Source organism: Martes martes (assembly GCF_963455335.1).
Source record: "Martes martes genome assembly, chromosome: 14".
In the NCBI taxonomy this organism is placed as follows: Eukaryota; Metazoa; Chordata; class Mammalia; order Carnivora; family Mustelidae; genus Martes; species Martes martes.
Genome location: NC_137902.1, coordinates 66,641,630 through 66,666,767, shown reverse-complemented (window position 1 = coordinate 66,666,767; position 25,138 = coordinate 66,641,630). Strand labels below are relative to the sequence as shown.

The 25,138-nt window shown below is 36.2% G+C and overlaps 1 protein-coding gene across 1 annotated transcript in view; it reads right to left on the bottom strand.

Moving 5' to 3' along the window:
* Positions 1-24,598, bottom strand: part of IPMK (inositol polyphosphate multikinase) — a 43,390-nt gene extending 18,792 nt beyond the window's left edge. Inside the window, exons 1-3 of the mRNA XM_080823474.1 lie at positions 24,152-24,598; positions 12,259-12,344; positions 5,961-6,057 (exon numbers count right to left, since the gene is read on the bottom strand). Coding sequence (XP_080679600.1) covers positions 5,961-6,057; positions 12,259-12,344; positions 24,152-24,341 — 373 coding nt within the window. The 5' untranslated portion in view covers positions 24,342-24,598. The remainder of the gene's footprint in view (positions 1-5,960; positions 6,058-12,258; positions 12,345-24,151) is intronic.
* Positions 24,599-25,138: the final 540 nt, after the last annotated feature.

Here is a 25,138-nt window from a genome sequence, read left to right as displayed (position 1 = left end):
AATTTGAGACTGTAATTTCTATCCTTCCCTCTTAGTTGTAAAAATAAACATCAAAACCTGCTTCAGAGATGCAGTTTTTTTTCTTTTTAAGGCTATAATGTCATATATCTAGCAGCTTGCCACAAGTATTTTTTTTTTAAGATTTTATTTATTTATTTGACAGAGAAAGATCACAAGTAGGCAGAGAGGCAGGCAGAGAGAGAGAGAGAGAGAGAGAGAGAGAGAGAGAGGGAGAAGCAGACTCCCTGCTGAGCAAAGAGCCCGATGCAGGGCTCGATCCCAGGACCTGAGATCATGACCTGAGCCGAAGGCAGCGGCTTAACCCACTGAGCCACCCAGGCGCCCCCCCGCCACAAGTACTTTTGAATGAAATAGATAAATAGGAAAAGGGAACATGATCTGAGCATGACACCCTTACAGATTTTTTTTGTAATAGGTTGTTATCACTAGAGTTAAGTCTGAATACTAATTCTTTCTGCAAAATGCTATTAGCAAATTATTTCCCTAGCATATAGCTTAATTCAAAATAAGTCAATCTTGAGATTCAGTAACTTAAATGCTCAAAGGCATTTTACTACAGGGGAGTTTCACTTGTAAAGCAATGTACAGACTGAATAACAAAGGATGCTTTTTCAGCCAGGTCCCTCTGGTTATAGAATGGAGTAGTGTTTTTTAATTTTCAGGTAAACAGAAAATATGTTCTAAAACTCATCCAGGGTTTTAGCCACCCTGGGTGGCTCAGTCGGTTAAGCGTCTGCCTTTGGCTCAGGTCATGATCTCAGGGTCCTGGAATTAAGCCCCACATCGGGCTCCCTGCTCAGCGAGGAGCCTGCTTCTCCCTCTCCTGCTCCCCCTACTTGTGCTGTCTCTCTCTCTCTGTCAAATAAAAAAAAAAAAATCATAAGAAAAAATAAAATAAAACTCATCCAAAAAATCGGATGGACTAAGAATAAGTGCTCTATCTGGAATATTTTTAAGTTCATTCTGACCAAGGTCAAGGAAATAAATGAAAATACTTTCATATGATGTTTGGAAAATAATTATGATATGATTATTTAATATGATATAACTTGCAAGATAGGATTTTGAATGAAGAGAGGTGATTTTTACACATACATGTGTATATCTGTATGTTGTATACATCATAAAGATTGATAGAATAATAACTAGATTTACTTTTTTAAATTCTGAAAACCTCTATTTAAGACAACAGATCCTGATAAAACCAGTCCGCCAGAGGTCAAAGGACTGGCATTTATGAAACTCAGATCTAAGGAGATATTCTATAATAATTGTATAATAAATAAAAGGACATCTACTTTTCAGAAATACATGGAGCTCATTATAAGAGGTCACAATGACTAGAAATACAGTTAAGTTTAAGAGGCTATGGCTATAAGAGATAAATCCATTATTTATCTACTAATTCATGGAAGTATACACAGAATTTCTATAATTCATTAATTTTTTGAGGTAAAGATCATGAAAATAACTACCAGGTATTCAGAAATATACCACTTCATGCTGTTATAAGCAGATTACTAAGTAAAATTTCTCAGTGGCTTTACCAATGACATGGTTAGCATGCTCAAAATATTATATACTTCATGCTGTTGACAACAGTATAAGATTACCCAAGATTACTATGGCTGAAGGAAGCTTCCTATTTTAAATACATTTTCTAATTAAATATGTATAATTAAATATAATTACATTTAATATAAATTAAATATAATACATTGCTTTGTAATACATTATGCATAAAAAATTCCTATAGCAAATTTTCTACTGCTGGAATATATTCCTGACACTCTAAGAAAGGGGCAGAAAATTCCCAGGATCAAAGAGAAAAAAGTAGAAACATTTGAAATACTGTGGAAAAACGAAAAGACCTACATATAACTAAACAGTAAAGATAATTAGTTTCTTTAAAGGAAGGACAAGGGAGAGGGCATTCAGGGAGTTGAAGGAAGAGTTATTTAGATGCTCTTATACTAAATATTACTGATTATATAAGTTATGAGAATATGGGTTCCAAGTTTCATCAAATTCTTCCCCACCATCTCCAGAAAGTCCAGTAGGTATTGATTACTATCTTCATTTCTGAACCTCTCAAAAAAGAGAGAAGGCCAGATGAGGAGCTCCCGCCCAACTAGGAAGCCATATGGAAAAACAGAGAAGGCCTTTTGCTTCTGCTTTCAACTGCAATCGTTGCTCATTTCTAAAGGCAAGATAAACTGCAAGTAGAAAGAATCACAGGCAGAGACCTTGAGCTTCCAAATTTGACCTAAGTGTATAGGAGCTTATTTCAGTGCATGCTTCCTAAAATTTGACTAGTACCTAGATCCAGAAACCTAACAATTAATCAAGCTGGAAAGTAGATTTAAAAACTCTCGATTTGCTCAAACCCACTTGAAGATATACTTTTCTATTTCCCTAGATAACTATCAATAAAATCTTTTTGATGGTATAGATCCTAGGCATCATATGTTTATATAGATAAGGATGAGATTTAATGTATGTAACTAACTCAACATCTTCAAAGATAATTTATAAATGTTTTAACTTTAAAAAAATCTATTGGTCATGATCTAAAATTAGCTAATGGTGATGATTTTATAGCTCTATGAATATACTAAAAACTACTATACTGTATACTTTAAGTGAGTGGGTTTTATGATACATATATTATATCTTAATAAAGCTATCATAAAAAAATCAAAAGGAAAAAACCTTATTGGTCAGCATGGTCTTACACTTCACTTAAGTTACAATAATTTGCTAAGCAAATTTGCAGTACTTTCTACATTTTACTACTCTGAGCTGTAAGAACTACATCAAGTTTATAAAACTACCATGAACACCTAAAAAATAATAAATAATTTATAAAACTACCATGAGCACTGCCTGGTGGGTGGGTGGGGGAGGCCAGTTATTCCTACATAAAATACAGTAATGCAAACCAGTGTTCTAAAATTTAAGAAAATATTTGGTTTCTTGATATATTTATATTTGTTTCATTATCAAAAGGATAACAGAAAAATGATCCCATGGATTCTGTAAAAAAAGCTAACCACCTGCATAGTACAACAATTTTTGTGTAACTTCCTCCAGAGCAAAAAAACTGAAAAGCAATAGGAAATCCACCAAGGCAACTGTTCAATTACTAAACCATTCTATATACAGATACTTTTTTATTCCTGTCCTTTCCACCCTTTTATTTACATTTTCTCCTCTCTTTTCTCATTTTCCTCACTTCATTTTCTTATCCCAGTAGCACCAATTTCTCCATAAGAGAAATTCAAATAAGAATACTAGAGTTTTCAAAGCATTCTTACATAACATGCAACTTCTCAAATCTATGTGGTATTATTTTCAATTTATAAAAGAAAAAGTAGAGCTCAAAAAGGTTAATGAGTTGGGGTGCCTGTGTGGCTCAGTCGTTAAGTGTCTGCCTTTGGCTCAGGTCATGATCTCAGGGTCCTGGGATGGAGCCCTACATCGGGAGTCATGCTCAGCGGGGAGTCTGCTTCTCACTCTCCCAGTCCCCTACCTTGTGTTCCCTCTCTCGCTGTGTCTCTGTCAAATAAATAAATAAAATCTTTAAAAAAAAAAAAAAAAAAAAGGTTCATGATTTAACCAACTTCACAAAATTTGGAAAAAATCGAGGTAATACCAAGTCTTTTGACTTCAAACTACTCTTTCTATTTTAGTATAGATGTCTCTCTATTTAGTACTGAAGACCAAGAAGATTGTTAATTGCTAGCAAGTCCTTTATTTTTAAATCATATGCTAGTAATTCCAAGCTATAAAATGTTATTTTTAATTAAAATATTTCTTCTTACCTAGATTCTTTCTATATATTCTACTTTTCACAATGATGCTGTTTGCTCAGTTATTCTACCCCTTCCTAACAACGTTTTTAAACTGAATATTTACTTATCTAGATGTTGAGTAAAGTACCATCCTCAGTGACCTCTGTTAATCTTTCACTGTCACTTTAACGACGAGTAATGATTTGCTCAAAATTAAATAGCAACCAGTGGCAAAGTTTAATGGAATCCAGGTATCTTACGTTACAATGGAAATCTCTATGAAGTAAGGTGATCATAAAGATTTGTGAAATAAGTAATATGGTGATCTCAATCAGGATATACTGTATGTTTGGGACAGAAAAACAAAGAAAGAAGGAAGGGAAAGAGAAAGGAAAGAAATAAAGGGAAAAAAGAAAGAAGGAGGGAGGAAGACAAGAGCTAAACTCACTTTTTTTTTTTCATATTACTGAAATACAGAAGAATCTTAAATACCCGGGGAATCATAGATTTACTATTGCCTAACTGAGGATACCCAGGAAGATACCATGGTTCCCTATAAATGACACTTCCTTACCTAATAAATAAGTAGAAGAAAAACAAAACTGATGAACAAGCCCAAGCTGGAGCTCCTTCTCTCCCTCTTCTCAAAATGCAGTTCAAATACTAGCTACATAAAAAAAAGTGTAGCTTTTTTTTTTAACAAGCATATCACTAAACTCTAACATTAATCTGCATAATCAAAACACTGGGAGTTGAGCCTATTAATTTGCATTTTAACAAGCCTCTGGGTTATTCTCAAACTCAGTCAAGTTTGAAACTCTTCACCCATTCATGAATGATTCTTCAATCATTAAGCAGTCATGCTACTTGTTTAATTCTGCTCTGTCAAAGGCTTCGAAAAGGCAAATACTCCTTCAAGTATTCCTGAAGAAAGAGATGTGCCCTTACATAGACCATTTTATCCTCTAACCACAAAACTTAGCAGTATTTTTTTAAGACTGTGATTTTTTTAAAGAGAGGGAGAGGGAGAAAGAGAATCTTAAGCAGGTTCCACACCCAGCATGGAGCTCAATCTCACAACCCTGAGATCATGACCCGAAATCAAGAGTCAGATTGACTGAGCCACCCAGACGCCCCTAGAAGATTGCAGTTTAAGGCCTAGAACGAGATAGAGGAAGTTACGTAAACAAAATATTTTTCTTGGTTTTCCTACTCAAAATAGAAAAAGAAATTGCCCAATAAGTAAGGAAAAAAGAACATTTATAAATTTACACAGTATTAAGTACATAGTTTTTTTATTCAATTATAAGAAATTGATCGTTAATTTTTTTTTAAAGACATTTATTTTAGAGAGAAAGAGTGTGCACATGTGAGTGGAGAGTGGTGGGAAGGAGGCAGAGGGAGAGGAAGGGAGGGAGGGATAGAAACAGATTCCCTGCTGACCACAGAGCCAACAGGGGGCCAGATGTCATGACTCAGATCATGACCTAAGCTTACATCAAGAGTTGGACGCTCAACCGACTAAGCCACCTAGGTTTCCCACTGGTCATTAACGCTATACACCATTTAAGAAACTGGGTATGAAAGACAAGAGCAGGGGCACGTGGGTGGCTAGGTCAGTTAATTAAGTGTCTGACTTTAGCTCAGCTCATGATCCCAGATCCTGGGATGGAGCCCCACATTGGGCTCCCTGCTCAACAGAGAGTCTGCTTCTTCCTCTCCCACTGCCCACCCCACAACTGCTCACGCTTGCTCTCTCACTTTCTTTCTCTTTCAAATAAATAAATAAAATCCTAAAAAAAAAAAAAAAAAAAAAAAAAGAGTACGATTCCCTTAATGAAGTAAAGACAAGACTAGAAAGAAAACCACATATATTCTGTCTGTACAAAACTAGGCTTAAATTTATATAAAGGCGTTTAAAAAGACACTCTCAGGTCATGATCTCAGGGTCCTAGGGTCGAGTCCCACATCAGACTCCCCTGCTCAGTGGGGAGTCTGCTTATCCCTGTGCCCCCAGCTCCCCATGCTTATGTACTCTCTCTCTCTCAAAAACAAATAAAATCTTTAAAAATAATTTAAAAAATCAAAATAAAAAGTCACTATCATGAATTAATAGTAAAGAACAGATTTTTAAGAAAAGATTACCATTCGGTGCAGTTGGAGGCGACCAGATGCCGTAATATTTTGGCAAATATTTTCGTAGCTCTAAAAGAATACCATCAGTACAGTCAGCAGCATAAACCTGAAACAGAGAGAAATATAACATTTGCATGGCACTTTCTTATAATACTTTATAAATGTCCTACACATTTCTCAAATAAAATGATACTGGTGAATCATAATCTATTTCATATTGAGTTTCAATTGGAAATACATTTGGAAGCAAAAAAAAAGATTACTTTGTGTCTCAAACAAAAAAGTATGATTGTTTAGAGCACATTTTTCTTGGTTATCTAATTCTAGCCTTTCACTGTCCTTGAACTATTTAAAACTAAGTTGTAGATAAAACTTCAACAAATGCAAAATAATTCTTGTCCATGGAAATGTAAAAAAATTCTGGCCGGAAGAAGTTCAGCTCACTTCCTTCCACCCTCCACCACCCCTCATGGGAAGGCAGAAGATATATACTTATTTCAACTTCCCTTTAATTCTTATAAATTTGTGCTTCTTTGGATTCTCTTTTGAACCAGTTTCAATATCTGCTTAGTTCCCTCATTATATAATGAGTTTACCAAAATCTTTAACACATATTCATTTTATATCTGTAAGGGTATTATGGTTTTTTTAGAAGATTTTATTTATTTATTTGACAGAGAGAGCACAAGTACGGGGAACACCAGAGGGAGAGGGAGAAGCACGCTCCCTGCTCAGCAGGGAGCCGGGTGCAGGGCCCAGTCCCAGGACCCTGAGATCATGACCTGAGCTGAAGGCAGATACTTAACTGACTTAACACAGGCACTCGGGAGTTATGATTTTACCTTTAAAAAATTATCCTTTAACTCAATGTAAGTCTAATTATTTGTCATTTAATTCCTTGATTTATAACCAGTAATAATTCTAGAAAATACTAGAAATGTTCACATATCCTGGAACTAGATTCTTAGTTTTTTCCCTAGAACAGTAGGGAAAGAAAATATTTTTGGTTTAAAAACAACTTGTAAAACATATTATCCAATGAATTCTCACAATATGGTCTACCCAATTATCCAAAACCATTAAAGTTCACTGGTGTAAAATGTTTGTGAAATCTCAGTATTACAATTCTATTTGTCAAGCCATATTCATGTCAAGAAGTAGTTATACATAAAACAATTCTACAAAATAAACTCAAGTGTGACAGAGACTCACTAAATATCCATGTGATAGATTGTATTACCCAGTTTTCCCTATTGAAATGTAAGCAGAAGTGATATTAGTCAACTCTAGGCCAAGGTAAGTAAGAGAAGGGTATACCTTACCAACCCTTTTTTCCTGGCATAACATCAGTGAGGGCAGAGTGTTCATGAAGACATTAACAACAGGATGGAGGAACCAAGTATATATCTATGTTGATATGGACTTAATATGGACTTGAAATCCATGGTATATTTTTAAGTAAAAAAGATAAAAGAACTAGAAGAGTATATATAAAAGGTAAACTTTCTCTTCTTACTTTAAATATGGGGGGGGAATGATTAAAAAAAAAAAACTTTCTACCTGGAAAAATGTAGGATAAAATTTAATAAACATTTTCTTAAATGTATACCTGAGCTCCCAAGGAAGAGAAAAGGAAACTCATAGGGGTCTGAAATAAAGAGGGAACGAAAAGCATTAAACTGAGCAGTAATGTTTGGGCTTCATAAAGGTCTACTCTGAAGATGTGAACCAAAGGATCTCTTTGGTTCTCACAGATGAAGACAGAGTTACTATACTGAAACAGGGAGAGTAAAAGAAAATCTAACTACTGAATTGTAAAAACCCTGTCATCCTCTCCTTCCCCCTACCATTACACTCTAAAAATGCCAGGGATCAAAAAAAAAAAAAAAAGAAAAGAAAAGAAAAAAATGCTGGGGGCCAAACTGATCAACAAAAAGAAGCAGCAAATAAAATTAGGAATATAAAAGAAGTCATATGTAATCCAACTATATTTTACTATCACAATGACAGAAAAGTCAAGATATTAAAAAACTAAATCAGTGGTTAAAAATATATCCCTTCCCAGAGGCACATGGGTAGCTCAGTAGGTTAAGCATCCGACTCAGATTCAGCTCAGGTCCTGATCTCATGGCTCGTGATATCAAGTCCCGTGTCCAGCCAGCTCCATGCTCGGCAGGAGTCTGCTTCGATATTCTCTCCCTCTGCCCCTTCTCATGCTCACACTTTCTCTCTCTTTCAAATAAACAAATCTTTAAAAAAAAAAATCCAGGAAAGAAGGAATGAAATGAAAAAAAGGATATTAAAAAGAAAAAGGAAAAACGACAACTGGCTACACTGATGATTTACAGTTAAATTCTATTGAGTCCTTAAGGAGGGGCACCTGGGTGGCTTAGTTGTTAAGTGTCTGCCTTTGGCTCAAGTCATCATCCCAGGGTCCTGGGACTGAGCCCCACACTAGGCTCCCTGCTCAGCAGGAATAAATAAATCTTTAAAAATAAAAATAAATAAATAAATCTTAAAAATTAATAAGTGAATGAATAAATAAAAATGAATAAATAAATGAATAAAATCTTTTTTTTAAAAAAGCCCTTAAAGAACAAAATCCTTATCTGATAGAAATTCTTCCATGAAATAGAAAAAGAAATGCCCCTCCTTTTATGAAGATATAAGAAATCTGATATCAAAGTTAGACAAGGAAAATATGTGAATAAAATAATAATTTAATCTCATTTTTGGGAATAGGTGGAAAAAAATATTACATAGAACACTAGCAAACAAAATCCAGTAATGCATATTATTAAAAAAAATTGGAAGGACATGTACAAGTAAGTTTTACTCCAAAAATGAAAGATGATAATAGATTAGAAGTCTATTATGACATTTACATTAACAGATTAAAAGAGGAAACTCATAAAATCATTTCAATAGATACAGAGAAGGTAGCTGAAAAATATTCAATACCCATTCATGTCTTTAAAAGTTTCTTGAAATAAAAATAGAATGGATGTTGTGTAACTTCCCCTTTTCCCAAGAAACTAACTTCAATCAACTAGATCAGTGGGCATCCCTTGTCCTCCTGCCTGTGTCTCTTAATAGTACAAGATAGTGGAGGGTAGGAAAAGTGTTGAGGTCAGGTTATTTACTTCTCTAATTTCCTCCTTCTCAGTTCATACCTTCTAGTAAAGTTACCTTCCCTCAGTTCTAGTAACCACTCCCTTTCTTTGCCCTTTTAGGCCCAGAGATGGTATAGCATTATCTCTTGTAGGTGGCCTTGAACTGTGACCACACCTTTGTAAACAGTCCTTTTATTAAACTGACAGAGTGTACCTTCATATTTTGACAGTCTTGACGCCCACAGAAGGCAATTTCCTTAACCTGGGAAGAAGTATCAGAAACTTAAGAGAGAAAGCCATACTTAAAAGGAGAAATATTAGAAGTACTTTTCTTAAATGAGAAGAAGATGCCCTTCCTCTCCCCCATCACTACTTCTATTCACCACTGTACTGGAAGTACTTAAAAGAAATATATGGATTCAAAAGGAACAATAACAGGGGCACCCAGGTGGCTCAGTGGGTTAAGCCTCTGCCTTCAGCTCAGGTCATGATCTCAGGGTCCCAGGACCGAGCCCCGCATCAGGCTCTCTGCTGGGCGGGGGAACCTGCTTCCTCCTCTCTCTCTGTCAAATGAATAAATAAAATATTAAGAAAAAAAAAGAAAGAACAACAACAACAAAAAAACCCTTCCAATCACGATAGCTTTAACTATCTACATAGGAAACAATTAGAATTGTTATAGTTCAATGAGATTACTAGATAGAAGAAATACAAATATCATTCCTGTATATTAGCAATCATTGGGAAACTTAATTCAAAAAAATATTTATGACAGAAACAAAAAATGAGGTACAAAGAATAAGTTGAACAAATTATGTAAAAGACTTTTACAGAGGGAATATAAAATACATTCTTCAAAAAAGGGGCCATGTGTAGCAGTTAAAAGCACATATTCAAGAGCTAGACTGAGTACATTCAAATCCTGGGGCCATCATTAACTATTTGAATGATCTTGGTAAAATTATTTCAACTAATGATGCCTTCATATGTACAGGCATAAAATGAGGATAATATAGAACCTAACTCACAGGTTTTTGTGAGGATTAAACAAGTTAATACTGGAAAAGCATTTATATTAGTATTTGTTTTTTGTTTTGGCTTGTACTGTTTTTTTCTACATCATCTAAATGAGCTAAAACTGCAAAATTCTAAGAAAATAAGCATAAATCTTCATGACTTTAGATATGACACCAAAAGCACAAGCAACAAAAGAAAAAACAGATAAATTGGACTTCAAAATGTTAAAACATTTGTGCTTCTAAGCACTACCAAGAAAGTGAAAAGACAACCCAAAGAATAAAAGAAAATATTTGCAAATCATTTACCTGATAAGGGACTTTTATCTAAAATACATAAAGAACTAAAACTAAATTTAAAAGACCACCCAATGAAAAAATAAGCAAAGGATTTGAATAGACATTAGTCCAGAGAATAAATACACATAGTAAGTACATGAAAAGATACTCAACATCATTAGCCATTAGGGAAATGCAAACCAAACAAACTGCAATGAAATTAGCACTGCGCTCTCAAACACAAAACAAAACAACAAAAACCACAAAAAATAAAAACCACTTCAACACTCACTTGGATGGCCATTAAAAACAAACAAACAAAAACCCTAACAAGTATTGGTGAGGATGAGGGGAAACTGGAAACTTCATACATTGCTGGTGAAAATATAAAAAAAATGGTAAAGCCCCTCTGGGACACACTGACAGTTCGTGTAGAATATTCAAATGACCCACCAATTCCAAAATTGGAAACAGGTATTCAAGCACTAATGCAGGAATGTACATAGCCAACACTATTTACAAAAGCCAAAAGATGAGAACAACCCAAATGTCCATCAGTGGGTGAATAGATAAACAAAATGGGGTATGGAAGTAAAATGGAACGTTACTCTTCCATAAAAAGGAATAAAGTACTGATGCATACTATAATGTAGATGAACTTTAAAAACATTATGCTAGGGGTACCTGGGTGATGCAATTGGTTAAGCAATCAATTCTTGGTTTCAGCTCAGGTCATGAGACAAAGCCACAAGTTGGGCTCCACACTCAACACAGAGTCTGCTTGAGATTCTCGCTCCCTCACCCTCATCCCCTCCTGCTCATGCTCTCTTTCTCTCTAAAATGAGTAAATAAATCTTTAAAAGAAAAAAACACTATGCTGAAAAAATGAGCTAGGCCCATATTATACATAACTCCATTTATATGAAATATCCTGAATAATCCATAGAAAGCAGATTAACGGTACAGGGTTTTCTTTTGTGTGATGAAAATGTTTTGTAACTAGACAGAGTTGAGAGTTGAAAACACTGTGAATGTACTAAAAAGTATTCCTAGTCATAGAGTTAATTAGATGCTAAGTATGCCGTGTCCCTTTCCCCAAATTTAAAGACTCATAGTACGCATTAGCACATTTAAGGTTCTAAAAAAAATCCTGTAGTAAAAATAAAAACACTTACTTAAATTCAGCACTTCTGAAATGGGCTCTCAGTTAAGGGGTATGTATGTATGTATATATGTATGTATTTATTTATTTATTTGTCAGAGAGAGAGAAGAGTGAGAGAGTAAACAAGCGGGCAGAGTGGCAGGCAGAGGCAGAGAAACAGGTTCCCTGCTGAGCAAGAAGCCTGATGTAGGGACTCCATCCCAGAAGGACCCTGAGATCATGACCTGAGCTGAAGGCAGCAGCTTAACCCACTGAGCCACCCAGGTGTCCCAATAAAGGGGTTTTTAAAATGAAGGTCTAAATCCATTAATTGAAATCAATTTAGCAGATCAAAATAAGGATCTTTAAGAAATGAAGTAGAGTAGGGGCACCTGGTTGGCTCAGTCAGTTGGGCAGCCGACTCCTTGTTTCAGCTCAGGTTGTGATCTCAGGGTCGTGAGATCAAGTCCCGAATTGGGCTCCTCACTCAGCACGGAGTCTATTAGAGTTCCTCTCCCTCTGCCTTTCCCCTGCCCCCCTGCTCATGCGTGTGCTCTAAAATAAATAAATAAAATTTTAAAAATGAAGTACAGTGGAAAATACTAGACTGTAAAGATACACACTGTACTCATAAAGCTTTTGTTTTAGTCAAATATACAATATACCAGGACATGCTGTCAAATGAATTTCTTACCTAGTCGTCAGAAAACTATGAAAAACTCTTTGAATACAAAGAAACAAACCTTACCTCACTTACCATATTATAGAATTCCAGCTCTCTTGGACCCCTTGGAGGTGGCTGTAACTGTTTCAAAACCGTGCCATCTGGATGTTGCAGGATACCTACAGAACAAAAATCAGCTATTTTTTAATGCTTTGATAATAGTATACCTTGTATCACAAGATAGATGAGTTCTTAAAGTTACAGATAAATCACTTTCATAAAAATTAAGGGGCCTGTTTTCCTTATTTCCGAAATTTCAACATTTAACCAATAGATTTCAGTGCTTATTATATGCAAAACACCAGAATACAAATTGTGAAGTGTGGTTTTATTGTCTCAAATTACCATTCCCCTTAGAGCCCTCTCAGACTTTCTAATAAATTTAGAATATATTTCTAAATTTTATAGAAATTCTTCAGTAATAGTCTTTCTGGGAGAAAGTAATTTATAGTTAAACAAAAAATCAAAAGCAGTAGTGTAAACTGATTCCACTCTTGTATACAGAAAAAAACAAATATGTTAAAGGTGGTACTATATGAACTTCCTATTTTGTAACTTTTTAATAAATTTTTCTCATTTATTATAAGAAACCAACCAAAAATTTTTACTGATTCAGATGCACTACGTACAGATAGTATGAGGGCACATAACCACTGCGAAAAGTTGGGACTGAAATCAGATACCAAGCCTGAAGCAGGAAGGGGCAACTTCTCATAATCAGCCCACTCAAAGGAGGAGTCTTTTCCTAAAGCCATCACATATGTACTAGCACTGGTCCTGTCCCTATACCATGAAGACTCATTACCAAATTTATATGCTAAAACCTTAAATTTTCAAATACTGAGATTTTAACCAAATCATATGTTGGAACACAACAGGGCTCAAATAAATATCATAAGGAAAAAAAGAGAATAGGTCAGAAAAAATTCCTTCACTGAAAAAATAAAATAAAATAAAACAACAACACCAAAAAACTCTTGGACTTCTACTTTCACTTAAGAGACAGAAATCTAAAAATCCCATCCCAAGACTCAGGGTCAGAGGGCCTACCTAATATTGAAGCTGCACCAAGACAACAAGAAACACCCCCTACAGCCTTGCATCAGGCTGGTAATTACCAGGTAATAAGCAACAGTAGCCTACATTTGGAGAAAAAGCATGAACATGGAGAGAAACTATCTCTGAAGCATGAGTGCACAAGGAAGACATAAAGTAGAGGGTTAAACAGGAATGTTGAGAAAACTCCTCTGGCAAATCAACCCCATTCTAAACATAAGATTACAACAGAAAAATTTCAAGCCTGAGGTGCACTAAAGGTGTTATTAGTCTGCTCTAGCTTCCATAACAAAATACTGTAGACTAAGTGGCTTAAACAACAAAAATTTATTTTTTTACCATTCTGGAGGCTGGATGACAGCCTATTTAGCTCCTGGTAAGAGTTTTCTTCCTAGCCTCTAGACAGCTGCCTTCTTATTTTGTCCTCACATGGTGGAGACAGTGAGAGAAAAAACATACTCTCTCATGTCTCTTTTTATAAGGACACTCATCCTTTTGGGTCAGGCCCACACTTATGCCCTCATTAATCTTTATTTTCCCCATAAAGACCATCTCCAAATACAATCATACTGAAGGTTGTTCCTTCAGTGTATGAATTTGGGGCAACACAACATTCAGTTCATAACAAAGTAAGTATAACAACAAAATTCAAACTTGGCTCTATTCCTGACTAGACTGGCTCAATCACCAACACTAACTGCCTAGCAGAAGAGGTATATTCATTTCAGTCATAAATACTGTTTGCCTTCAGTCTCACATGTGATGTCCAGAATTTAATAAAAAATTACAAGACATATCAAAAAGCAAGGGAAAAAAACACTACCAAAAGAAGATGCAACATACAGAAGAGTTTCAGAGATGATACAAATGTCAGAATTATCAAGGGAACTTAAAATAACCACAATTAACATGTTAAAGGTTATAACAGAAGAGGTAAATAACATGCATGCAAAGATGGGGAATTTCAGTACAGAAACAGTAAGAGACAAGTGGAATGTTAGACGTGAAAAAGGGAGTGGAACCTGGGTGGCTTAGTCAGGAAAGTGTCTGCCTTCAACTCAGGTCATGATCCCAGAGTCCTGGGATCCAGTCCCGCAACAGGTTCCCTGCTCAAGTGGGGAGTCTACTCCTCTCTCCCTTTGTCCCTCCCCTGGCTTGTGTTCTCTCCTCTCTTGCTCACTCTCTCTCAAATAAAAAAAGAAATTTAAAAAAAAGAAGATAAAAGAGTAAAGAGACAAAAACATGCTTTCTATGGGCTCATAAGCAGACAAAATATAGAAGAGAAAGGAATCAGGGAGTTTAATGACAGGTCAACAGCAATTACCCAAACTGAAACACAAACAGGAAAAAAAAAGTGGAGAAAGTTAGAAGAAAGCATCTACAATCTGTGGAATAATATCAAACAGTCTAAGATAATTATTAGAATCCTAGAAAAAATAAAAGGCACACTCATGTTCACTGAAGCCATTATTCACAATAGCCAAAAGTGGAAGTAACCTAAATGTCTATCAACAGATGAAAGATTAAAAAAATGTGATATATACATATAAAGGAATTTTTTCAGCCTTAAAAAAGGGAAATTCTTTATTCCATGCTACAGTATGGATGTTAAGTGAACATAAGTGAAATGAGACAGTCACAGAAGTACAAATACTGCATGATTCCACTTACATAAGGTATTTAAAGTAGTCAAACTCTTAGAAACGGCAATTACAATGCTGGTTTCCAGGTCCTGGAGGAAGGGAGAGGGGAATTTGTTGCGCAAGGAAGAGAGTTTCACTTTTGCAAGATGAAAAAGTTCTAAGAGATATGTTGCACAAAAATGTTTGTGTAGTTAACACTACTGTTCTGTATGCTTAAAATGATTAATATGGTAAATTTAATGTTGTGGGGGTTTTGTTTTTACTACAATGAAAAAATTATGTAGGAAGTGGGATTACAACTATGTAAAATAAGTGCATGTTAAAATTTCTATCTGTGGCAAGAACTTTCTAGGTAATTTTTACTTCTTTTTTTGTAACTTTCTCCAGGAGTTTCTATAATAAACACACTGCTTTTATTATGAGAAAAAATATATGACATGAAAAATTTAAATATGCTAAAATGATTATTCATTCTATTTAATCTCAATTATGTAAACAAGTTATTGAAAACGATGAAGGGAAAAGTTTTTAAATGACAGAAAGGGTATGAGGAAATACTTGACAAGACAATGTCTAAAATGTTCTAAAACTAATGAAAAACCTAAAAACACAGAGATGGGAATTCTAAAGAGGATAGAAAATACAAAGTCCTGGACATTTTTTTTAAAGACTTTATTTATTTATTTGACAGAGAGAGAGATCACAAGTAGGCAGAGAGGCAGGCAGAGAGAGAGAGGGAAGCAGGCTCTGTGCTGAGCAGAGAGCCTGATATGGGGCTCGATCCCAGGACACTGAGATCATGACCTGAGGTGAAGGCAGACACTTAATCCACTGAGCCACCCAGGCACCCCCAAACTCCTAGATATTTTAAATATAAAGACACAGATGAGTTAAAAGTGAAAGGATAGGAAAAAAGACTATACTAGCAACTACCATTCATAAGAAAGTTAACATATTATTATTACCATATATCAGACTATGTTAATAAGAGAACTCAAGAAAAAGGAATGTTACTGTATGTAAAAAGGGACATTTCATAAGTCACTTCATTTAGACACAACATCCTAAATGTGTGTACCTAATAAGAACTTCAAAATAAATGAAAAAAAAAAAAACCTGACAGAACTGAGGAGACAAACCTGCAATTACTCTCTCAAAGACTGATAAAACATTAGTAGTGACACATAAAACTAAACAATAGTATCAAACAATCTGACAGGTACAGGATACTATATCCAACAGAATACACATTTTTTCATGTACAAATGGAACATTTACCAAGACTGACTATGTGCTGAATGATTAAAAAAAAAAAGTTTTAAATTTGAAAGGACTGAATATTCTCCGCCCATAATGGAAATAAGATATTTGGGAAAATACCAAATAGATGAGAAGTAAACACACTTGTAGTTAATCCATGGATCAAAATACACAAAGGAAATTAAAAAACATTTTTAACTATATAATAATAAAAACTAACGTAAGATAATTTGTGAAATGTACCTGAAGTACTGCTTAGTACTCAGAGGAAAATGAGTAGTTTTAAATGCTTCTATTAGAAAAAAAGAAAGAGAAAGGGGGAGTTCCAACTTAAGATGCTAGAAAAAAGTAAAATATTAACCCAAAATAAGTGGAAAGGCAGGAGCAAATAAAAACAAAAACAATGAAATAAGAATAAACAGGGAAAAAAAAATCAATGAAAAAGATTCTCTGAGATCAATAAAACTGATAAAACTCTAGCTAGATGGAGCAAGAAAAAAACATAAATTACCATAATTAGGAATAAATGAAAGATGGGGTATCACTATAAATGCTATAAGCATTAAAGTCATAAGACAGTTACAAACTTCATACCAGTAAATCCAACTTAAATAAAATGAATAAATTCCTTTACACATAAATTATTAAAACACAAGAAGTAGAAAACCTGAGTTGCCCTAGGTCTATGAAGAACACTGAATTCATAATTTTAAATATCTTTATAGATAACTGTAGGCCAAAATGGTTTCAACAGTAAATTCTATCAAACATTTACAGAAAAAGATAATAGCACTCTTCCCAAATTTTTTTAGTGGGGAACATTTCCCCACTAATTTTATGAAACCAGCATATTCTTTTTAAAAACCCCAACGAAGACTTAAAAGAATATTACAGACCTCATGAACACAGTCATAAAAATATTTAATGAAACATCAGTAAACTTAATCCAGTAATATATTATCACGACCAAGAGGACTTATTCCAGGAATGCAAAGTTGGTTGAAATATTTCAGTATGAGTAAATATGTTGATATTTTGGATAAGACAGAATTCTCAAAGAGAAAGAAGAGATATATAAATACAGAACAGGGGAAGGTAAAGAAAAACCCTGTGGTATTCGGTTTAAATTTAGGTATGAACCCAAATTTTAAAAATATGAAATTATGTATCTCTTAGTCCAATCTGCTTAAGGAAAACCAGCAACCATACCCAAGGAGCAATGAGTATACCTGGTGCCCATACTCTGGTTTTTAAATACCATTCTTCCCTAAAAGAGCCAGGTTCTTAAAGAAAAATAAGCTTGTTTCAGGGCTGGAACAGAAAAAGTGCAAGATAAACACAGAACATCTTTTTTATGCTAGAAAGTGAGAAAATGCTTCAAAAGAAAAATGGGAAATGTTGAAAAGACCAAGTAGCCAACCTGAAGAAGCTCTCACTGCCCAAATTTGGGACAAGCTGAGCATCAATGTTAGTAGTAACAATAATGGATAAGACCCATCGCCTGAAGTCTGCAAAAATCCTTATAATGAAAGAAAGCAAGAGAGAGAGAAGGGAAACCTACAATTCCCTAAAGCAGAATGCCAACTAACAAATTTAACAGGAATGACAGATACTACCATTTTGCAACTACCACAGTAGTAAGTTGGTCAAATACTGTCAATGTATGCTTATAATGCTGGGTGAAAACTGAGGAACAGGATTTTAACAGTCTCCAACAGTCTTTTTTTATTCCTCTCAAATTACTTAATTACAATAGGAAAAATGAAAACTTTATAGTGGAAAACTTGGCAGATATCACCTAACCAAGTTGTCAAAGTCACATCACCAGCAATGCAACTGACATCCTGTGCTTTATGATGCTTCAGGAATACAATGTAACTCAAATAGTGTTCTGACCAAAGCCTATACTCTTCAAGTATTTCACAGTTATGAAATAAACAAAAAAAATGAAAAACTCTTCAAATGACAGGTAACTAAAGAGTCCTAACAACTAAACGCAATATGCAGTCTTGGATGGGGGAAATTGCTACAATGGATATCACAGGGAAAAAAAATGACAAAAGCCTAATGTTAAATATTCTCAATTTGATCACTGTACCATGGTTAGGTAAGAAAATGTTCTCATTTTTAGGAGTTAATTATTTAGAGGAAAAGGGGTCATAATGTATGCAATTTAATTTTAAATGGTTCTGCTAAATCATTAACAAGTAGAAAGTAATAAAGCAAACGTGGCAAAATATTAATAACAGGTAAACCTAGATGAATGGTATACATTAATTGATTATACTATTCTTGCAACTTTTCAGTTTGAAATTTTCCCAAAATAAAATAAAAATTCCTTAAAAAAGGCAGTACAATTTATAGTAGCATCAAATACTTAGGGAAAAACCTAGCGAATGCTGTGTAAGACCTCTACAATGAAAACTCTGACTAAAAGAAATTTAAGAAGGCCTAAATAAATGGAGAAATCTGCTATGTTCATGTATTGGAAGATGCAAGTACTATAAAGAAATCAATTTTCACCAAAGCACCCTATAGACTCAAAGCAAACACAAAAATCTTACCTCTTCTTGGGAAAAATTACAGGTTGATTTAAAATCTATATGGAAATGCAAAGGATCAGAAATCATCAAGACAATCTCAAAAAAGAAAACAGGATGCTTACTCCACCATACATTATTACTCAATTCCTCACTGAATTAAGACAATGGGATATTACTTCTATGATAAACAAATCAATGAAAATAAATACAAGTCTAAAAGCAAATCCAGGATACTGACTGAAAAAACTGGTGTACATATGCACAATGGAGTACAACTGACTGTTAAAAAGGATGAGGAAGCACTCTATGAATTGATACTACTGATTTCTAAGATATATTAAGTTTAAAATTAAAGTGCAAAACAGTATATAAAATGTACTATTTTTTGTGCCAGAAAGAAAAATATGAAAATTTATACAGATCTGCATGTTCTTGCAACAAGTAACTTAGCAAGGATAAATCAGAAAACGAGACTGGTTACCTACAAAGGATGTTGAGAAATGGGTGGAGTGACAGAGAATGAAGTGACACTTCTGATAGATCTCTCTGTAAGGTTGTGACTTTTGGAAGAACGTTAATTTTATAAACATTCAAAAATACATAATTAAATAAAAATGAAGGGAGGGAACTGAATTTAAACACAAATGAATCCAACTGTTTTTCAAATAAATAATATTACCTTAGAGAAGGGGGGGGGGAAATAACCAACCCCCCCCACCCCGCAAACCCCTAATCCAATAGCTTCTGAAGTGTTTCCAACCACATACCCTTAGTATAAGGGAATCTCATCTTGAATTCTTTATTCTAGGTTTGTTTTCTGTAGTAGTGGGGGTATAGAAATTCTGAAAATTACAGGAACAAGCAAAACATACAAACCAAAACATACACACAAACAAAAGAACATTAACAATGTTGTGAGCCAGGGTTCTCACTGAGGTAGATAGAAAATACAAATTTAGAATCAGGAAAGGAAAGAACTCTGTGGTACTGGAAAGAAACTGGAAGTATCAGTATAAATTATGATTTCTAAATATTTATACATTCTTCTCAGTTATGTTCTTTGGAAGGGCCAGGAAGCAGTAACACTCCAATAGCAATGAGCACATCTAGCACCCAGATCTTGGTTTCAAAATACCATTTCCCACTGAAAATGAACCGGGACTCCTGAGAGCAACTGCTGGTTCTAGAATTGGGAAGGGAAAGTATAAGTCTAAAATAACTTGTGACAGAAAGGAAGGAAGTACTCCCACTCAACAAATCTGGGACAATTTGAACACCAAAATAAATATGTTCTATAATGGGTCATGACACTATAAAATAAGAATCTATGGGTCCAAACTATTAATAAAGGGCATATACAGGAGTAAAGTGAGTTTTTAGAATGCTGACTGTGAAAATAAATAGAGGTAGTGATAGAACTGGGGAGAAAAATCACAATTTTTCAACTTTCAGAGTAAAGACTGCTTCAGGCAAAAATCACCAATAGATGCAAAATCTAGAGATGAAGTCTAATGAGGATCTGGATATGTCCATGATCTCGAAGCGTCTCTCCACAGTTTATTAGTTGCAAAGTGAAAAATATTAACTACATGCTGGAGAAGCCAGACCACAACTGGACCAGATGATCAAAATAAATATCACTAATAATGGGCAGATGGACATTGTTGGCCTCCAGATGTGATCCCTTGAGGAGAACACACTTCTATAATAACCCAGTCAGAAACGCATCACCTGAATCTTACCATAACAACCCATCAGAAATCCAAATTAAAGAACATTTCATAAAATAACTAGCTGGTACTCTTAAAAAATGACAATGTCGTAAGAGATAAAGGCTGAGGAGCTGTTACAAATTAAAGGATTCTGAGAGACATGACAACTAAATGCAATAAATGATCCTTAACTAAATCCTGGACTAAGAAAAACAAGTATGATAAAAGACATTACCAGAACAGCTGACAAAATTAGAATATGGATTATGGATAAAAGCACTGTATCACTGTTAAATTTCATATATTTGATAAATGTGCCATGGTTACAGAAATAAACACTGACATATTACTGTATAAAGGAACAAGATATATACAACCTATCCTCAAATAGTTCCCCCCAAATAAATATGCAAGAGAAAGAAATTCCATAAAATGTTAAGTTCTCTATACTGTCTTTGCAACTTTCCTGTAAGTCCGAAATTATTTTAAGTCAATTAGTTTCAGAACATATCTAATAAAATGGACCATAAGCCAAAATAGATTAACTCCAGTTTATTCTTCTTTCACCCAAACTACCTCATTTCTATATCCTTAGATCAGGAAACAAATACAGGATTTCAATATTTGTTTGAAACTTTAAGGAATTTTGAAAGAAATTAATGGCACATGTTAAATAATAAAACAGAAAAAGGATTTCATGCTAACTTTGGTGAGCTTTGGGAATTTAAACCAAATTCCTCCCTATGAAGAATGGGAAACCTCCCTATAGAAAACGTTGCACAATGTGTTAAGTATACTATATTGTACAAAAATGTTTAATACACTACTTAAAATAGCAAAAAAATAGTGAAAATATAAAAATCTATCCCTAGAGGAATAAATTGTGATAGATTCACACTATGGAATACAACAATTTTTTTTTAAATATGAAGTATATTATGAATACAAAAATATGGATATACTACATAATACAGAATTTTTAAAAAGTTGCTGATATATCTATTTGTACAAAAATTAGAGTTCTGTTAGTGTATTTACATGTGCCCAGAAACAAAAACCTGAGAAGCTGCACCAGGAATAGTTACCAGTGACTAGCTATAGGAGAGGGAGAGTAGGTGGAAGGGTACTATTATACCATTTGAATTTTTTTCCTAAAAGATTATGTACTACTTTAACAATAAAAAAAAAAAACTTTGTATTCTTAGATATGACTGAAATCATACTTCAGTGAAGAACACAAAATATTACTCTGATAGCAGAACTGTAACATATTCTTATTACTCAACTATAACAAGATCTATTTTTACATTCAAGTACTTTTGTGCAATTAGTTTCATGTTTTTAATTTTTAACAAAGCCAACAACTCCTTTTTGGAAATAGGTAAGATAGATTATCAATCCAAAATGGAAAAACCCTTAGTTAATGGTAGTAAGAAAAATTTTAAAAGGCCAAACAAATATCCACACAATGTCTTTAAGAAAATTTACTCTGAAAATTTCAGTTGACAGCCAAGCTAAAGCATAATCTACACAAAGTACTTTACAACTGTAAGTGATTTATGATAGTAGAGAGACACAATAAATTCTTGAACTTTGAATTACTGAGCATCTTGTTATCCATTTTATGAATACATAAGATTATCATCATTCAGGTGTCCTTTCATAAATAATATATGCTAAGCTGTGTAAATAACTATGAATTAAATTCAATAAAATATTTATTAGGTTGCTAGACAGTATGTTTGAGGCATTGTGCACTAGTGATACAGACAATCCCTAGTCAAGAGTTATCTTACAAAATTTTTTAAACTGAATGCAATAATAAATAAAATTAAGGGCTTTCAGAATCTCAACTACTCCTTCAATTAGGTAATTTGGGTGCCAAAATAACTTTCAGCCACTGTTTGCAATGTGGTATAAAGTCACATTTAGAGTACATTTGTGAATAGGCTGAATAGGCTCACTATTACATACTTTGATAAGCAGTGGTTACACTCTCAAATGACAATCACCATTGAAATTGTGTGTATTCTGGGGTATTTTATCTATTTTCCTTTGTACATGAGTCGATCTCTAGGGACCCTTAGGAAAACAATTATTTTTTTTTAGGCTTCTAAAATACTATTAGGAATATTATCATTACAATTCATTAAAATAAATCAGTAGGTATGCAGTATAAATTTACTAACAATAATTCCATAATTACTCTCAAACTTTCAATACCAGAAGAGACACACACAAGAATGTGCAAATCATCTTAAGAATGCTGTTTCCTTACATCTAGGCTAAGCACCTTGAGAACTATATCTGTTTCCTTGCCTCTGTGTACTAAAAGAACTGTCATTTTTCACTCTTTCAACATTTCCCAATTTAACTAAGCCCCAATCCCTGGACAAGCCTATGAGGATAAATAGATTTGGTCCCTAACTTAAAGGAACTCACAGTTCAGTGGGGACAAAGGCAGAGTCTACATGACATCATCATTAACACCTAACTTTCACCATGAGAAAAGAAAGGTGGGTAAAGATAAAAGCAGGAAGAAATATTGCTTTGAGAAATAACATACATACAAAGATTCAAACAAATACTCATCCACTTTCAAAAATCCTGGTTGGATGAGTTATCTGCAAGAACAATACACGATAAACAGTGTTCTGAGGCAGGACCCTTGGTTTCCCGATTCTAACACGCAGTGACGTGTGACTTCAGGCTTGCCACTTAACCAGGCTTGGCCTCAGTTACTCTTCTAAAAACGTCAACATTATCTTACTACCCTAAGCCCGAATCATTTTACTAGCATAAACCAAACTGTATCTAATGGCTTCCAAGTCTAAGATCTGCATTACTCACATACTCATACATCAGACTCCCCAAGTAATCATGGCCAGGAGAACCAGTGTGAGTAAACCAGGTGAATTACGGTTCCTAAACTCAACTTTTACATCACCAAGAGAATCAACTGCGATAGGTCCTACATTGTGCTTTAAACGTGGTGGGCTCACAAAATGTGTTACACAGACCATGACACAGTCTTAAACAGATAATCAAGAATAACTGAACGCCTTAACTGTGTACCTTTCTAGTAACAGCAGGGTATATTTCCTACCACGAATTCGAGTTTCTGCATTACCGGAACCACGCCTCCTGAGAAACCCAGGAGACACCAGAAAAACCTCTCAAATGGGGAGAAAGATCCTGGATAAGCCAATAAAACGTTCCCAGTAAATAAATAAGTGAAATAAGCCCCGTGTTTTTTCTTTCCCTCCAGCTATGCAGCTGCACACAGAAGAGAAGCACTAGATTAGCATCATCTGCATTTCATTCCTTTTCTTGTGCAATTGCTCCCCGCCTATAATAAACAGACCTTGTGCTCAGGGGAGAATTTACTTCCCTGTCCAGTAAGTTCCTATTTTCCACTAACAACACCGTCTCCAATCAACAACCACCCTCCTGGGAAGACCAGGCACTCCTCTCCCCCCCACCTCCCGCTGCTGGCCCGATGCCCCCCACCCTAGAAATCACCCCCCCCCCCGCTTTCGAGCCTCTGCTGCATGGGTCTCGAGGCTCCGGGGGACAGTGGAATAGGCCTGGGGTGCTGTGCGCAGACCGGAGGGGAGTCTAGCCCAGCCTGTGAGCGCCAAGCTGCCTCGGCCGGCCGGGGGCTCACACAAGCGAAAGCGGAGCGGCGAGCCCCACGCCACCCCCCACTTACCCACTTTGTCTTTCCCGTACATGTGCCCAGCCACCTGATGCGAGAGGGGCACGCAGCCGTTGAGGAAGCAGAGCCTGCCGCCTGCCGGCTTCGGGGTGCCCTCGGGGGGGGCTTCGCTCACCGGTGGGGTCCGCATTTCTGGGGGGCCGGGCGCCTCAAGTCGGAGGGGGGATGGCGGCTCCGTTGCCATAACGGAGAGCCGAAGCTGAAGGTATAGCCGCAGAGAGAGCAGGAAAAAAATAAGGCGGAAGGAGGGGGAGCCGGAGAACCCGAGGGTCGCTTAGGCTTGGCCGCGAGGAGGCCCGGGGGTTCCCGCGGCTGGTGCCCGTTGAGGCCCGTGAAGGGGGCCCATGACGCCGCGGAAGCGCGAGCGCTCCCCTGCCCAACTCTCGGCGGAGCGCGGCTCCCGACTCCTGCTGCTCTGCCGCTGCGGCTACCGTTGCCGGCGCAGCCCTGGAAACGGAACCGAGCCGAGGAGCGGCGGCCGCGGCGGCGCCCCGCTCTCCCTCGGGCCCTGACGGCGAGGGCGGCCCCACCTCCTGCGCCCCCGCCCCCTCCCGCCGTCCTCCAGTTCCCTCAGCTGCCGAGCGCGTCAGCGCCGCCTGCACCGCCGCCGCCGCAGCCGCGAGCTTCCGACTGCGCGACCCGCGGCCGCTGCTGCTACTGAGCATGCCCAGAGGCTGCCCGACGGGACCCCCTGCAGCGGGGCGGGAACCTGGCGCAGCCAGCGCGAACCGAAGGCTACCGGGTGGGGCAAGGGCCCTCGCGGTCTTTCTCACCCCCCACCGCTGAGCTGGCTTTACTCCAGCCGGACTGTTGTAGCTTCATTCATTCAGTGGGCGTTTCGACGCTTCCTGGGGCCCGGCTCAAAGACTCCAGGGGCTTCCAGGTATGAGGAGCAATCGGTCACGTGTTGAGAATTGGGAGGCTACCCTGCAATCAACTCTATCCAGCTCCCATCCCGCATAGAAACAAGAAGAGTAAAAA